General features: G+C 37.8%; 1 protein-coding gene across 2 annotated transcripts in view; it reads right to left on the bottom strand.

Moving 5' to 3' along the window:
- Positions 1-9,659: 9,659 nt before the first annotated feature.
- The window catches only part of LOC126260231 (magnesium-dependent phosphatase 1-like), a 51,430-nt gene continuing 43,187 nt past the window's right edge, over positions 9,660-17,902 (bottom strand). For both annotated transcript variants that reach the window (XM_049957538.1, XM_049957539.1), the window contains one exon: positions 9,660-10,050. In XM_049957538.1, coding sequence (XP_049813495.1) covers positions 9,879-10,050 — 172 coding nt within the window. In that variant the 3' untranslated portion in view covers positions 9,660-9,878. The remainder of the gene's footprint in view (positions 10,051-17,902) is intronic.

The raw sequence follows: 17,902 nt of genomic DNA, 5'->3' as shown, positions 1-17,902 counted from the left end.
CCATACCTCCAAAACAGCAGGGTTTTCTCCAAGACTTTTCGCCATCTGTCGCAGTCCAGGAAGCTGAAAGAGTTAGCTGGTGGCTGCTTTTTTCTCCATCGAAAACATCTATTCTTACCGAAGAAGTGAGCTCCAGTGTCATCAGCTGTCACATCATCATCACTTTCAGTTTCCTGCGCTGAATTAGTGTCGTGATGATTAAATATCTCAAAATCCGGGTCATTATCGCTGTCATCAAAGTCTTCATCCACATCTGTCTCATATAACACACATACGTCTGTGAGATCTCTCAAGGCTAATAATTACGAAACAAAGAGCAGCAAGAATGCTGGCACGTGTAGCTTGACAACCAATAGGAGGGTACACAGAAGAGTCCATTTGGCTTTGCAGGGGTGTGAGAAATATCTCAACACAAAAATTAGTAGCAGTCTGAGAGACAGTCTATAGTAGTTAAGGGTTAACTCTAGCAATAACAACGCATTTTCCATAATGCATACTAATGGGCAGGGGGGGGGGGGGGGGCGTACTGTGAACGTTTATCAACAACATTGTTTTTAAAGACGCACTGAAAAATAATAAGTAGGGTGCAGAACTTGAAAATATCTTCCACCACACTCTTATGAATATGAACACATTTTCTGTGATGTGTACACAGTGGGGAGGTGTGCTTTAAAATTTAAAAAAAAATACTGTTCTGTTAACTGTCATTGACTTTTATTTACAACATACTTTTTAAAGGTATATAAATGTGTAAGAAGGGTCCAAAATTGTTGGGTTATGCTTTACCGAAAAATTTAGAACAATTATGGAATCTATTATAAAGAAACATTAAGAAAAATAACTTTTTCAGAATTTTAAAATATAAAATACTTGGCTAGATTAGAATATTTTCAAAAGGTGGGCATAAAGTACAAATTCACAGAGTTCTAATTGTATTTTTATGAAAATACTTTTGTAACAATAGTAACTTATGAATGGGATTGTTAAATTGTTATGCAAGCAGCAAGACAGAAGCCACTTTATCTCAGTCTTGTATCAGCTTTTGTCAGTCTTGTACTAGTTTATACTTAATTTACAAATAAACTGGATGATTCCAATCAAATTGTGCTGAGATATTTATTATGTAGTTAGTTTGCCTGCAAAGAAAATGGTTTTGAGTTGCTGGGATGAAGAGTCACAGGCTGCAGATTTAATTACACAACTGATTTCGAAATAACTGATGTACACCTACCACTCAAGATCAAGTGCACACTTGAAGAGAAGTAAATGGGATACTGTTCACATTTCGTACACCTACCACTCAAGATCAAGTGCACCTTGAAGTGAAGTAAAGGGGATATTGTTCACATTTCACAACCCCCCCCCCCCCTCCCCCAAACATTTGTTCCCCGTGACAATTTCTAGGAAATATACACTGATGGAAAAATACTGCAACACTAGAAGATAATTAATATAGAGCAATGAAATTTTGGGAATACATTTGTCTATTTAACATACGTAAGTGATTAGAGTAAGCACAAAGTACTCCACCGCAAATGTGAAACGCTGGTACATTAATAACCAGTGTAACTGCCATAACGTTGAATGCAAGCATACAAATGTGCATGCATTATATTGTACGTGTGTTAGGTGTCAGTTTGTGGAATGGAAAAATGGCTCTGAGCACTATGGGGCTTAACATCTTAGGTCATCAGTCCCCTAGAACTTAGAACTTAGAACTAGTTAAACCGAACTAACCTAAGGACATCACACACATCCATGCCCGAGGCAGGATTCGAACCTGCGACCGCAGCAGTCACGCGGTTGCGGACTGCGCGCCTAGAACCACGAGACCACCACGGCCAGCTGTGGAATGGAGTTCAAAGTCTTTTGCACCTGAATGGTCGATACAGTGGCAGTTAATGCTGTTTGTGGATGATGCTGGAGATGTCATCCTTTAAATATTCTTTGTTTAAAGGACGGGTACTTCATTATTTAAATTTGCTTAAATATTTTAATTAAAATATTGTTTTGTGGGATCAATGACATGAAGTTTTTCATCTTAGACCATGCATTTTTCCTCTGTGTGTTCATAAAGTCTTTTTTTTTCTTTATTTTTGTCTGGAACTATAATTTTTATTTTGGGTATTTCTTATTTAATAACTCATTATAGTGTTTCTTTGGCTGGGGAGGGAGGGAAGGAGGTAAAGGATGGGTACATAGTGTGTGGAAGGAAAAGAATTAAAGGGAATGGTGTACTAAATGGCAAAAAAGAATAATTTTATTCAAAGGAAATCATTAAAATTAACTTTAACCATTTTTCGGGCTGTGGGAGATATACTTCCACTAACGGTATTCCTTTACTGCATTCATGGAAATACGTGTTGCCACTTCCGTATGCTCCTGGTTCCTAGTGGTAGTCCGCTGCACTAGCTCTGGTTTCTGTTTGTTGCTAAACATAGCTTTTAGGGCTGTGGGAAGTATATATCCCACCAAATAATGGTGTTCCCAGCATTCTTGGGAAGTATGGTTACCACCAAAATCGTTTCTAAAAGGGTTTGGAAAATATATATACTACAATGTCTTTTGTGATCCTTGGGAAGCATACTTACCACAAACGTCTTTTGAGGTACCACAATGCTTCTGGGAATACGTCTTACCACTGCTGTATTTGCCTGACATCTTGTGGTAGTACACTGTACCAGGTGTATGAAAACTGCTACAACAATCAGTTTGTGTGTATCATGGGATCACTACTGTTGTCAGAAGAGTTTGCTTCGCTTGTGAAGTATATGTCTGTGTCACTATTATCAGCTCATAGCTTTACTGTTTTCTCATCGTGGTAAGTAAATTTTAATATTGGTGGCAAATATAATTGGAATATCATATTATCACTCATTGTTCGCCTCACAATCTTTTTTTGCTTTTTGTAGCAAAAATGTCAAAGAAGCACGCCTATACTAAGAAATACACACCAGAAGCATTGGAGTTGCTATTTTCACTACCTAGCGATCCTGAGGATTCTGAAATAGAAAGTGATGAAGCATCAGATGGATTTGTTTCAGACGCTGATCCGTGTTCGGTTCCACAACTTAATATCAATAACAGTGCACACAATTCTTGCTCCAGGGATGTCGATATTTCTAGTGACAGTACCGTAAGTGCAGAAGAGCCATTGGCAGAAGAGGAATGGTCCGATGACACTGCTGTTTTCAACTTTCTTCGGATTGATACAAAAGGAGAGCCAGTTGTCAACCACCCATTGACAAAACACAGCACAGAGAGAGATTACTTCCTTTCTTTATTTACCAATGAGACGCTGGAGTATGTGGTTCAGTAGAAAAATCTGTATGCACAGCAACAGAAACAAAAATGGCAATGTGGTCAGACTGTGAGTGAGTCAACAAATAACTGGACAAATTTATCTGTAGAGGAGTTACAGGCCTGGACTGGAATGAATATCTTCATGGGTGTGATTGTGTTGCCAAGTTTAGTGCACTACTGGAGTTCAGAACCTGCCTTAGGTCAGCCTTACATATCGAAACCTATGACATATAAACGTTTCAAAATGATATGTGAAACTATTCACATAAATGACAACAGGCTGAATCCTCCAAGAGGGCATCCAAACCACGATAAACTTCACAAGGTCAGACCTCTTATAACCTTTCTGAACAACATAATTCATAACCATACTCTGCTAGTAAGGTATTGGCTGTGGATGAAAGCATGATACCTTTCAAGGGACGGTCTTCGCTCAAGCAGTATATGCCTCTCAAGCTAGTAAAACAAGGATACAAGGTATGGTGCTTAGCAGATTCAAAGACTGGCTATGTCATAAAATTTGATATTTACACAGGAAAATCAAATGACGGATGTACAGAAAATTCTCTGGGAGAGTGTGTAGTCATTAGCTTCACCCAAGAACTGAAATATAGTAACAGTTTAGTAGCGTTTGACAACTTCTTCACCACAGTGAATCTAATGCAAATGCTTTTGAACAATTGAATCTACTCTATAGGGACTTTCAGAGCAAACTGGAAAGGGCTTCCTTCAATGGTGTAAGATAAATGTACCTTGAAAAGAGGAGAATTTCAGTTTCAATGCAAACGCGGCATTGCAGCTATAAAATGGATGGACAACAAACCTGTCACTATTTTGACAACTTCAGACAATCCTAGAGATACCACACTTGTCTCAAGAAAGAATAAGAATGGCACAACCAGCATGGTTACATGTCCCACAGCTGTGGCAACACACAATACCATAATGGGAGGTGTAGATCACTTTGATCAACTTAGAGAACATTATGCAATAGGTCGACGTTCTCGTAAGTGGTGGCATCGTATTCCCTATTTCCTATTAGACACGCCAGTTGTAAATGCCTTTATACTGTACAAAACTAATAAAGGACAAGTGGGATATGATGATCAATTGAACTTCCAATTACAACTCACAAAACAATTGATAGATGGCTTCACATCCCGAAAAAAAAAAAAAGGACATCCAGTAACCATTCTAACCAAGAAGAACATCGTACCAGATCATGTTTGACTGGCAAAAGTAGGCAATCATATGCCTGTTTTAGAAACAACCTACAGACGGCGCTGAAAGTGTTCAACAAAAGCTTGTGACAAGAGAACAAAATATGTATGCTGCTCCTGCAACGTACCCCTGTCTATCGAACCATGCTTCCGTCAGTTTCATGGAAAATAAAAAGAAAATGTAACAATCATTTGAACATTTTGTTGAAAAAGTATTATTACTTGTAAATCAATAATTTGAACATTTTGTTGGAATTGTAAATTTGTAATGTAAATGTTTTTGAAATAAAGTAAAATAAAAAGAAATCACCGTCTTCTTAAATTTTTTTTACATGTAATGCCAACATGTTACAGCTTATAAAATGGAAATGGGATATCTTATTCCCACCACAGTGTAAAGCTCACAAGTGGGAAATCGGTTTACCATCAAAAATTTAAGGTTTAAAAAGTGCTGTGGTGATATATTTACCACCATAATTTTTAGACCTAACTCACAAAAATAAAATTATCAAAAAATAGAATATAATAAATTGATCACAATTCTAATTCGATGCAAAAAAAAATTAGCTTCGCTGAGTCACCACAAAAAATGCACCCGTTAAAGAGTTAAGCTACATACAGATTACTTATCATTCAAACTTTGTTTGCGACTAGCTCATTGTCAGGAACCTTACATTGGCATTAATGGCGTCCAAGTTGGCATCTTGTATACTGTCTAGCAACTGTTGGCATTACTTCTGTCAGGGGGGAAAACTTGAAAAAATACAACCTCATAAATACACTGTAATGTATTAAAATCACAAGCTAGTGATTCTAACTGTTGACTCAAGTAAGTGTTTTGTGTTGGTCTTATGTAACAAATATCACACATTATACAGTTGCATGGCATAAAAAAATAAAGTTTTCACACATCATGCTTATAACATCTTTACCAATGATAATCTGTGAAACTACTGAGAGCATGATTTCTGCAGCCAAACCAGAGGCAAAGGAAGTGGAAGACTGTCTCTTAGCCACCCAACAGATCATAGTAAGATGCTTTTGGACTGCAGTACCAAGTAAACTAATGAACATGCTACAGACTGCTACTGCCACCAACTTGTCAGCAGCCAGTTTTGCTGCTCTCTAAAAAGCATACCCAGCACCTACTGGTGTCTTTCCCACCAGTCTCACCTTACACTTTGTTATCAGAATTGCCCAACTGCTTGAAGCACCTGGAATAGTTGTCTATGCCCCCAGAGAGAGTTAGCTAAAGGATTACTATCTGTTTTGTAATGTTTCCTTATTAGGCATTAACTTGTTACATAAATTAATTAAATTTTGGCTTGTGTTGTTTGTTTGCTGTGAGGCAGCAACATTTATCCACTGCTAACAATACCCTGCTCTGTAAATTCAGGTATAGTTTCGGAGGAAAATTATTTCTTCACATGACACTTTATTTGACCATAACTTCATTTCAAATTTAACTCTGTATTGCTGGAATGTTATTGAAAGGAAATGCTTTTCAGAATTAGCAATGTTTGAATACACGGTTAATAAATCATTAGTAGATTAAGGTCATGGTTTACAAATTTTTGTGAAGCTGATCTATATATCCATCACCATCTTTTTAGAAATACACTTACCAAACACCTAAGGGTGCCCCGTACAGAACACAACTTTTTGGTGTATAATACGAGGGTGGTAAGAAAGGTTCTCGGAATCACCATGAGAGGTCAGCACTAGCGCAATGAGTTGGTCACGTAATATTTATTGGACTGTTGCCTGTAAATACATGCCACATCAGTGTTCTTGGAAGAGAGCTGTGCCGGTGATGTGGCTCTGTTGTTCCTGCGTAGTGATTTGCGAAGATGGAAAAATCGAGATTCACACAGTGATTAGATACTTCGTAAAGAAAGGTATGAAAGCAAAGGTCATTCATGCCGATTCCCAGAATATACTGGGGGACACTGCTCCTTCATATTCACTGTTGCCAAGTGAACAAATAATTATAACTTTGGTTGGGAGTGCTTAGATGATGATCCACGCAGTGGTCGCCTAAGATGTGTCACTACTCCTGAAATCATTGCAAAAGTGCACAAAATGGACATAGCGCATCGCCAATTGAAAGTGTGTGAAACTGCTCACGTTTGCCAGATGTCATCTGAAAGGGCATATCACATTTTGACTAAAGAATTAGAAATGAAAAAATTATCTGCAATATGGGTGCCGTGACTCTTGACGCGTGCCTGCACACATGTGCCGTCACCATGGCAAAATTACACGGACTAAGGTACGAATTGTTGCCACACCTGCCGTATAATATACAAATTTATTGACAAAATTAAGTGATTTACATAGTAAGAAGGTGATTTGAAAAGTTCTCAGAACGGAATAGAAAAAAAGCACTTACATCCCTGAAACATTTTTTATTTTTCAATGTAGTCTCCTTGTAGGTTAATGCACTTGGTCCAATGATGTTCCAGTGACTTGATCCCATCTTGACAATGAGTTTCCTCCAGGCCTACAAAATAGTTGTCAACTCCAGCTATCAATTCTTTGTTCGAAGTGAATCTTCGTCCACCAAGAAAAATTTTCAGTTTTGGGAAGAGATGGAAGTCTGATGGAGCCATATCGGGTGAATAAGGCAGATGTGGCAACAATTCATACCTTAGTTCATGTAATTTTGCCATGGCAATGGCATATGTGTGCGGGCACGCATTGTCTTGATGGAAGATGAGTTTCTTCCTTGCTAAACCTGGTCTTTTTTCATGCATCTTTTGTTGAAATTTGTTGAGGAGGTTAGCATAGTATTCTCCAGCAATTGCTTGCACAGTGGAGAGATAATCTACAAACAGAATTCCCTTCACATCCCAGAACACTGAAGCCATGACCTTCCCTGCCGAAGGAATTGTCTTTGCTTTCTTTGGTGGCAGAGAATCAGCATGTTTCCACTGCTTTGACTGTTGTTTTGTCTCTGGGTTATAGTAGTGCACCCAAGTTTCATCTGTGGTCACAAACCAGTGCAAAAAATCTTGTTCCCTTCTCCTAAAATAGATCAAACATTGTTCCGATATGTCCATTCTCATGCGTTTTTGATCCAGCGCCAAGAGTCACGGCACTCATCTTGCAGATAATTTTTTCATTTCCAATTCTTCAGTCAAAATGTGATATACCCTTTCATAAGACATCTGACAAGCGTGAGCAATTTCACACCCTTTCAATCAGCAATCCTCCATGACCATTTTGTGCACTTTTGCAATGATTTCTGGAGTAGTGACACATCTTAGCCGACCAATGTGTGGATCATCATCTAAGCTCCTCCAACCAAATTTAAATTCATTTGTCACTTGGCAACAGTTGAATATGAAGGAGCAGAGTACCCCAGTGTATTCTGGAAATTGGCAGGTATATACTCTGCTTTCACACCTTTCTTCACGAAGTACTTAATCACTGCTTGAATCTCGATTTTTCCACCTTCGCAAATCACTACGCGGGGACAACAACAGAGCCACATCACTGGCACAGCTCTCTTCCAAGAGCACTGACGTGGCACATGTTTACAGGTAACAGTCCAATAAATATCACGTGACCAAATCGTTGCACTAGCACTGACCTCTCATGGTAATTCCAAGAACTTTTCAAACCACACTCTTATTGCAAAATACACTACCTGCAATCATGTATCAAATATAATATTACTTGAATGCCTTCCACAACTCTATAGGCACACACTCATTCTTTTGATGAAATTTTCCTCAACTTTTTGGCATGCTTGCAACTGTAATAATGAAATTACATGCTGAATCTCAACCTTGATCTCTGGAAAGCATCATGATTTGTTGAGATAAGAACAAGATTTGAAATATCTCCACAAGAAAAAATCATGGGTTGTCAAATCACAAGATCTGGGTGGCCAATTTGCATCACCATTGCACAAAATTACCCAGCCAGGGAACCTCTCTTGTAACAAGTCCATTGCTGCAGTCAATGTGCAAAAGGTTGTGCCATCTTATTGAAATCAAACCTCTAATATTCACATGATCATGCTTCAACCATAAAAACACGCTTAACATACAGCAGTAGCAGTCAGCATCCACTGTTAATCTGTTTTCGGCATTATCTTTGAAGAAGTATGCCCAATTACGCCCTCAACCCGTTTTCCACACCCTACACAGTCACTTGTGGATGTTACGGGTTTGCCAGTTACCTGAGTGTTTTCTGTGCACCAAATCCCGACATTCTGCTTGTACACAAAACTACTCAACAGAAAGTGTGTTTTATCAGTGCACATTACTTTCCTGATGAAACTAATTTCTGTTCTTTGTTCTGCAAGCACACAAAGGGCAACTGCTTGGTGCTTTTAGTGATTGTCTGGCTTCACTTCTCATGCCAACTGGATTTTATAAGACCAAAGGTGACAATCTTCTGTCATAATTCGTTGTGTGGTTCTTCTGGAACTGTACAATTGTTGTGAACATTTGCGAATAGATTTTACCAGAATTAAAGCAACATTACGACCCACGATCATGATTTTTTCCACTGAATGACTACAATGACGATTCCTTGAGGGTTTAATTTCTGTGCACTATGTTGACTAAACACTCTTTGGAGTATATAAATAGTCTCTACACAATATTCACCACATGTGTAAACATTTTCAGTGTGACAACATGCTGTTTCATCATGAAGTACTCCATTACTAAACACAAAGAATACAGACGAAAATTGTGCAATGTTCAGTGCTGACAACTTACAAGAAAAAGTAGCAGTGGACATTTCAACAGTTGCATTCTTTATGGGACACCCTTTATAGGTAATAAATTTCATCTATGCTAGAAGTTTCTAATCTCCTCTGAACAACAAATAAATGTCAATGAGATATTGGTGATAATTTGAGACTTCTGAAATTGCTGCTGTTATGTATTTTCTACAATTATTTTAAATCCTATATATATTTATTCAGAAATTTTTGGATTCTACTAATCGACACCATCCCCCCCCCCCCCAAATCCCATTTCACTCACTTGTGCTATATATAAAAGCAATGAGCTACAAGGAAGAGAAATTTCTACACAGATAGCTTAGTGTTACTAATTACTGTGAACTTTTGCAGAATTCCTCTACTGCTGGAAACAATTAATTGCTACTAGTATATTCAACAGTACACTCATTTATTATTTATTCCTGGACAGCCTAAAGTATTTCAGTTTAAAGAAACTGTTTGATTTGAAACCTTGTTTTTCTTTATCTACAGAACTAATGAAGTGACAAGATGTATTACTTTTTCACTGGAAATGTTGTATACAGCGATATAAATTTTTACAGCCACTCTGACATCATCAGTGCTTACACAACAGAACAGAACAATTTATGTCAAGATGTTCGAGAACTAAAAGCTTTGAGTCCTTCTTCTACAACTGCAAATGATATTCCATTATCAACAAGAACAGATGTCACACCTTGGGCTTCTAAATCTCTGATGTTTCTATATTCATCATCAAAGAAGAGCATGTCTTGAAACTGTATCCCAGATATCTTCCTGAACCTGTCAAAGAAAAGATAAATCTGTAGCATAATACTCTCAAGAATATTGTCTCTCTGCATAATAACAATTCTACAAAAAATGCAGTGTCTTAATCAAATAATATCACTGAGTGTGTTGAAAATATAGTTGCTAAAAATTTAGTCCACTTCCTTTTAATGTTTATTTGGTATGTCTCTAGGACTGAACTGAATTGAATTGGATTGGATTTATTTGCCTGTAAACAACTTTTGTGTTGTATAAGGCATCGTCATTTGTTACATAATTGTACAATTTGTTACACAAACTATACAAAAGGTAGATACATAAATCTACAGATGGTTACATAAATGGTTATACAAAGGTTAACATATATGGATATTATTACATAAATATTGCACATTTTGTAGTCATTCATATTTAGTTTTGTTACACCTGTTGCACAGACAAATTTTGTTGTATGTCATAAGCTACAATTTTGTTAGTTCACAATCACATTTACAATAAAAAGAGCATTGTATTTTTTCATTATGTATGAAATCACTTGCACTATAGAATGCTTTCTGTTTCTGCCATGTCTCTACCACCATTTTAAATTTATTTTCATGCAATTCCCTTGTGTCATGTGATACAGCGTTAAAAATGTTTTGCCAGTGAGTACAAAATTATTTTGGGCTTTACTCAAACACGTCCAAGGAATCTCTAATAAGTTCCTGTCTGGTTTCATACAAGTGCACATTTGACCTGCTTTCATACATGTGGGCATTCTGTTTGGCTTGCATTAGTGCTTTGAATATGTATAGATTGAGGACTGTAAGTATTTTGTGCTCAGTAAAGTACTGTCTGCAAGAAGTTAATTTGCTCAAACCAAAAATACGTCTACTGGCTTTTTTCTGCCGGAGGAAGACATCTTTTACCCCAACAGAGATTCCCCAAGAAGTATTCCATAATACAAATGTGTATGGAAAAAGGCATAGTATGCAATAAGCATGCACTCCATAGTGACACAATCCTTAAAAATACTAAGGAGATATAAAACTCTTGTCAACTTACTGCACAGCTCTTCTGTTTGGGTATTCCAGCATAATTTAGTATCTAGCTATATGCCTAAGAATTTTACTGAATGTCTGAGTTCATTTGGTCCATTATTAATATCTCTAAGGGAAAAGAGGATGTGTTCAGTTTTGTTTTTATTTAATTACAGTCTATTTTCATGGAACCACTGAGCTGTCTTTTCCATCACTGAGTTGTTCATTTGTTTGACAACATTTGCATCACTATGTGACGTGATAAAAGTTGTGTCGTCAGCATACATAACAAATTTATGTGTTAACAGGTTGGACACAACATAATAAATACACATACACAATAAATAAGAAAGGCCCCAGCACAGATCCATGTGAGACTCCAAATTTCACCTTGAGGTGATAAGATTTGTTATTTGAATTTGAAACTACCTTTTGGTTTCTGTTTGTCAAATATATTTTTGGCAATAATAGTTCTACATCAGCTATTCCATATTTTTCAAGTTTTATATTAAAATGCTATGTGGGACAGTGTCAAATGCCTTGGTTAAATCTACTTAAGTTGCACATGTGTGTTCCCTATTTTCAAAACCATGTAATATTGATAATACAACTTCCTTAACTGCCTTTATTGTTGATAGCTCACTTCAGAATCCATGTTGAGCCCTACTTAAGAGGTTATAAAAAAACATTTAATTGGTCTTTCATTAATGTTTCAATAATTTAGGATATTACAGGTACTACTACAATGGGTCTGTAATTTTGGGGTGAATTTCTGTTTCCTTTTTTGAATGTAGGCAAGACAAATGTCAGTTTAAGGCAGTCTGGTTCCTTCTGTAAACATCCTATTGATTAGTTAAGACAGTGGCTTGCATGTAGTGTCTATTATTTTCTTTATGGTAAAATTAGAAAAACCACAGATGCCATCAGTTCTGGAGTTGCTCAATGTTTTGACTTAACATCATTTGGTTTTTGACCCAATCCACCCCCCCCCCCCAAATCTTTGTAGCATACATTATTTTATTGCTAGTATTATTGTTATTCTTTTTGTGATTACAACAAATTTCGTTAGAGAATTGATGTACTGTACCTCTAGTAGTTAAATTTATCACACTTTGAAGGTGTAGCAACAAGATGAACACAGGGGGAGGGTGGGGGTGGGGGTGGAGGTGAGAAGCTGTTCTCACTGTATGTGTTTGTAGAAAGGAAATTTTGTTTTCTCAAAGATAATCAGATAATTAATTAATTGTGTGTTTGCAGCAACATGTCTGCGGTCCATACATGCAGGTATCCCCACACCACAGCACTCTGCTATTGTAGCTACAATAAACTGGCGTGGCCTATTTCAACCTTAATTGATGGACTGTGCCATTTTGTTTATGCTCCTTTAGCGGTGCGCTATGGAACTATGGCCCAGGGATTTCAGTGCGTACCAGGACTGTAGACATGGACCTGGAAACAAACGATTTTTAACTTTGTGACTACCACTGATATAGTTGAACTTATAACCATTGCAGCACTGAGTTATTTTCAGAATTAAACATGTCATCTAGCAAATGAAACATTTGCTGCAAAATTCTTCGGGGGGGGGGGGGGGGGGGGGGCAGTTACTAATAAGCTACGATTAAGCCAACATACCAGTAAATTAATCAAGAAGCTCAATTCCACAAGTTTTGCAATTACAATTAATTTCCAAATGGTGCCTTGAAGACCAAGACACTGGTTTACGGGATCGTCTTCTGCACCAACGCAACCAAAGTAAAGTATTTATTTAAAGAAATAGAGCAGTAAGACACTGTGTAAAGTAGTTAACTGCACATCTTGCTGAAGACTCTTTAAATATCTTGAATTCTTACATTTGCTTCCCAATGCATTTACTCCTTAATAGTATTTGTCATTAATAATAAAAATCAGCTTCAGTTAAATTGGGATTCTTAAGGATACTGACTCTGTCTGTGGCTCAGAGTAGGGATCTGTCCTCTCAGGTGGAGGTTGTCAGCAGCCTTCCATGTGACATAAAGCAAGAAGCTGAAAAGCCTTATCTATTTTGGAGAAAAAAAAAAAGAGTAGCCACTGTTATTGCAAATTATCTGATAATAAAGACTCAAGAGTTAAATATTTCAATGATCTGCATGATAAATATAAATATGCATTGAAAATAGGCCTCTGTTCCCATGGCCCAGTCTGGAAGAAATTAAACTAGCAACAGGAGATAAACAATGTCGCAACAGGAGATAAACAATGTCCTTGCTTTTCCTTCCCCAGAGTAGTGGCAATGTTTTTAATTTTAGTGTGCTTAATTTACAATATGTAGCCACAAATAGTTTAGAGCAGTTTAACAATATTTATTTATGTAATTTCTAACAAACGCTTCACTTTGTTAATGGATACCTTGAGAAGTTTCACATCCCTGAAGATTCATCTTCAAAATAGGGTCTATAGAATGAACGGAGAGTGTAACAGAAATGGTGACAGATCGGTATGGCCTGGTGCTCAAACAAAATGGCTGTTATTTGTGAAAAATTGTGATGAATCTAGCAAAAATCTGCAGAGAAAGAAAAAAAAAATTAAAGAAGTAACAGCTATGTCCTCCCCCCATGAACCATGGACCTTGCCGCTGGTGTGGAGGCTTGTGTGCCTCAGCGATACAGATAGCCGTACCATAGGTGCAACCACAACGGAGGGGTATCTGTTGAGAGGCCAGACAAACATGTGGTTCCTGAAGAGGGGCAGCACCCTTTTCAGTAGTTGCAGGGGCAACAGTCTGGATGATTGACTGATTTGGCCTCCTTGGCCTCTTAACACTAACCAAAATGGCCTTGCTCTGCTGGTACTGCGAACGGCTGAAAGCAAGGGGAAACTACAGCCGTAATTTTCCCCAGGGCATGCAGCTTTACTGTATGGTTAAATGATGATGGCGTCCTCTTAGGTAAAATATTCTGGAGGTAAAATAGTCCCCCATTCGGATCTCCGGGTGGGGACTACTCAAGAGGACGTCGTTATCAGGAGAAAGAAAATGGGTGTTCTACGGATAGGAGCGTGGAATGTCAGATTCCTTAATCGGGTAGGTAGGTTAGAAAATTTAAAAAGGGAAATGGATAGGTTAAAGTTCGATATAGTGGGAATTAGGAAGTTTGATGGCAGTAGGAACAAGACTTTTGGTCAGGTGAATACAGGGTTATAAACACAAAATCAAGTAGGGGTAATGCAGGAGTAGGTTTAATAATGAATAAAAAAAATTGGAATGTGGGTAAGCTACTACAAACAGCATAGTGAACACATTATTGTGGCCAAGATAGATACGAAGCCCACACCTACCACAGTAGTACAAGTTTATATGCCAACTAGCTCTGCAGATGATGAAGAAATTGATGAAAAGTATGATGAGATAAAAGAAATTATTCAGATAGTGAAGGGAGATGAAAATTTAATAGTCATGGGTGACTGGAATTTGATAGTAGGAAAAGGGAGAGGAGGAAACGTAATGGTTGAATATGGACTGTGGGTAAGATGGTGGTGGTTAGTGTTTAACGTCCCGTCGACAACGAGGTCATTAGAGACGGAGCGCAAGCTCGGGTTAGAGAAGGATTGGGAAGGAAATCGGCCGTGCCCTTTCAAAGGAACCATCCCGGCATTTGCCTGAAACGATTTAGGGAAATCACGGAAAACCTAAATCAGGATGGCCGGAGACGGGATTGAACCGTCGTCCTCCTGAATGCGAGTCCTGTGGGTAAGAAATGAAAGAGGAAGCCACTTGGTAGAATTTTGCATAGAGCATAACTTAATCATAGCTAACACTTGGTTCAAGAATCATAAAAGAAGGTTGTATACATGAAAGAAGCTTGGAGATACTGGAAGTTTTCAGATAGATTATATAATGGTAAGACAGATATTTAGGAACCAGGTTTTAAATTGTAAGACATTTCCAGGGGCAGATGTGGACTCTGACCACAATCTGTTGCTTATGAACTGTAGATTAAAGCTGAAGAAACTGCAAAAAGGTGGGAAAATTTAAGGAGATGGGACCTGGATAAACTGATTAAACCAGAGGTTGTACAGAATGTCAGGGAGAGCATAAGGGAACAATTGACAGGAATGGGGGGAAGAAATACAGTATAAAAAGAAAGGGGTAGCTCTGAGGGATGAAATAGTGAAGGCAGCAGAGGATCAAGCAGGTAAAAAGACGAGGGCTAGTAGAAATCCTTGGGTAACAGAAGAAATACTGAATTTAATTGATGAAAGGAGAAAATACAAAGATGCAGTAAATGCAGTAGGCAAAAAGGAATAAAAATGTCTCAAAAATGAGATCAATAGGAAGTGAAAAATGGCTAAGCAGGGATGGCTAGAGGACAAATGTAAGGATGTGGAGGCGTATATCACTAGGGGTAAGATAGATACTGCCTACAGGAAAATTAAAGAGACCTTTGGAGAAAGGAGAACCACTTACACGAATATCAAGAGTTCAGATGGAAACCCAGTTCTCAGCAAAGAAGGGAAAGCAGGAAAATAGAAGGAGTATATAGAGGGTCTATACAAGGGCGATGTTCTTGAGGACAATATTATGAAAATGGAAGAGTATGTAGATAAAGATGAAATGGGAGATATGATACTGCGCGAAGAGTCTGACAAAGCACTGAAAGACCTAAGTCATAACAAGGTCCCGGGAGTAGACAACATTCCATTAGAACTACTGATAGCCTTGGGAGAGCCAGTCCTGACAAAACTCCACCATCTGATGAGAAAGATGTATGAGACAGGCGAAATACCCTCAGACTTCAAGAAGAATATAACAATTCCAATCCCAAAGAAAGCAGGGGTTGACAGATCTGAAAATTATCGAACTATTAGTTTAATAAGCCACGGCTGCAAAATAGTAACACGAATTCTTTACAGATGAATGGAAAAACTGGTAGAAACCGACCTCAGGGAAGATCAGTTTGGATTCTGTAGAAATGTCAGAACACATGAGACAATACTGACACTACAACTTGTCTTAGAAAATAAATTAAGGAAAGGCAAACCTACATTTCTAGCATTTGTAGACTTGGAGAAAGCTTTTGCCAATGTTAACTGGAATACTCTCTTTCAAATTCTGAAGGTGGCAGGGGTAAAATAAAGGGAGTGAAAGGCTATTTACAATTTGTACAGAAACCAGATGGCAGTTATAAGAGTTGAGGGCCATGAAAGGGAAGCATCGGTTGGGAAGGGAGTGAGACAGGGTAGTAGTCTATCCCCGATGTTATTCAATCTGTGTATTGAGCAAGCAGTAAAGGAAACAAAAGAAAAATTCGGAGTAGGAATTAAAATCCATGGAGAAGAAATAAAAACTTTGAGGTTCGCCAATGACATTGTAATTCTGTTAGACACAGCAAAGGAACTGGAAGAGCAGCTGAACAGTATGGATAGTGTGTTGAAAGGAGGATATAAGATGAACATCAACAAAAGCAAAATGAGGAAATGGAATGTAGTTGAATTAAATAGGGTGATGCTGAGGGAATTTGATTAGGAAATGAGTCACTTAAAGCAGTAAAGGAGTTTTGCTATTTGGGGAGCAAAATAACTGATGATGGTTGAAGTAGAGAGGTTACAAAATGTAGACTGGCAATGGCAAGGAAAGCTTTTCTGAAGAAAAGAAATTTGTTGACATCGAGTATAGATTTAAGTGTCAGGAAGTCGTTTCTGAAAGTATTTGTATGGAGTGTAGCCATGTATAGAAGTGAAACATGGACAATAAATAGTTTGGACAAGAAGAGAAAAGAAGCTTTCGAAATGTGACGCTACAGAAGAATTCTGAAGATTAGATGGGTAGATCTCATAACTAATGAGGAGGTATTGAATAGAATTGGGGAGAAGACAAATTTGTGGCACAACTTGACTGGAAGAAGGGATCGCTTGGTAGGACATATTCTGAGGCATCAAGGGATCACCAATTTAGTATTGGAGGGCATCGTGGAGGGTAATAATCGTAGAGGGAGACCAAGAGATGAATACACTAAGCAGATTCAGAAGGATGTAGGTTGCAGTAGGTACTGGGAGATGAAGAAGCTTGCACAGGATAGGGTAGCATGGAGAGCTGCATCAAACCAGTCTCAGGACTGAAGACCACTACAACAACAGCTATGTTGCTGTGCTATGATTCTATTTCAATGAGTTTGTTATTGATGTACCACCCAATGGAGGGGGTGCATCAACAAATTAGCAGTAAGCTTAGGGTTTGCTAGTGAACAATATAAAAACAAGACTTATTTTTTCACATGAATCAATATAATTCTTATCGGAAAAGAAGGGCAATGTCATAAATAGGAGGAAACAAATATGATTATGAATCCAGTTGAATATGATAGGAGATTATTTAATATTCTAAGCTGGAAACAGCATGTGCAAGTTGTGATAGAACTTTGGAAAACCGCTGTTCACAACACATATGTAAAATGTTTTGTAACACCAATCATACATGACAACCGCTTAATAGGCTTGACAGAGAACACTATTAATCTGATAGTCTCACCTCTAAATTATTTTGATGAAGTTAAATAAATACACTTTTTTATATTGCATTTTTTCTTATTAATGCTCACAGTTATCATATTGCATCTTAATGGTGCTCTTTTCCTACTGGAAATTTACAAAGTGTCAGTAAAGAGAACGTGGTGTTTTCATATTCTGCTCCTCTTTACTATTCACCAAGCATACGCTACAGGAACAGATCACAGTGGCACAACCATTGCTGAATGACAACAACTCCTTGTGTAAGGTACTTCTAATTATGTGATTCCATTCCATTTAAACACCTAGGCTCTTACATGCAAAGTGATGGAGGATTGGAGGCCGAAATACAACACAGGATAAAT

This window comes from Schistocerca nitens, chromosome 5 (assembly GCF_023898315.1).
Source record: "Schistocerca nitens isolate TAMUIC-IGC-003100 chromosome 5, iqSchNite1.1, whole genome shotgun sequence".
NCBI classification, from domain to species: Eukaryota; Metazoa; Arthropoda; class Insecta; order Orthoptera; family Acrididae; genus Schistocerca; species Schistocerca nitens.
The sequence above is the reverse complement of the archived record's forward strand: the minus strand, read 5'-3'. Positions and strand labels throughout refer to the sequence as shown.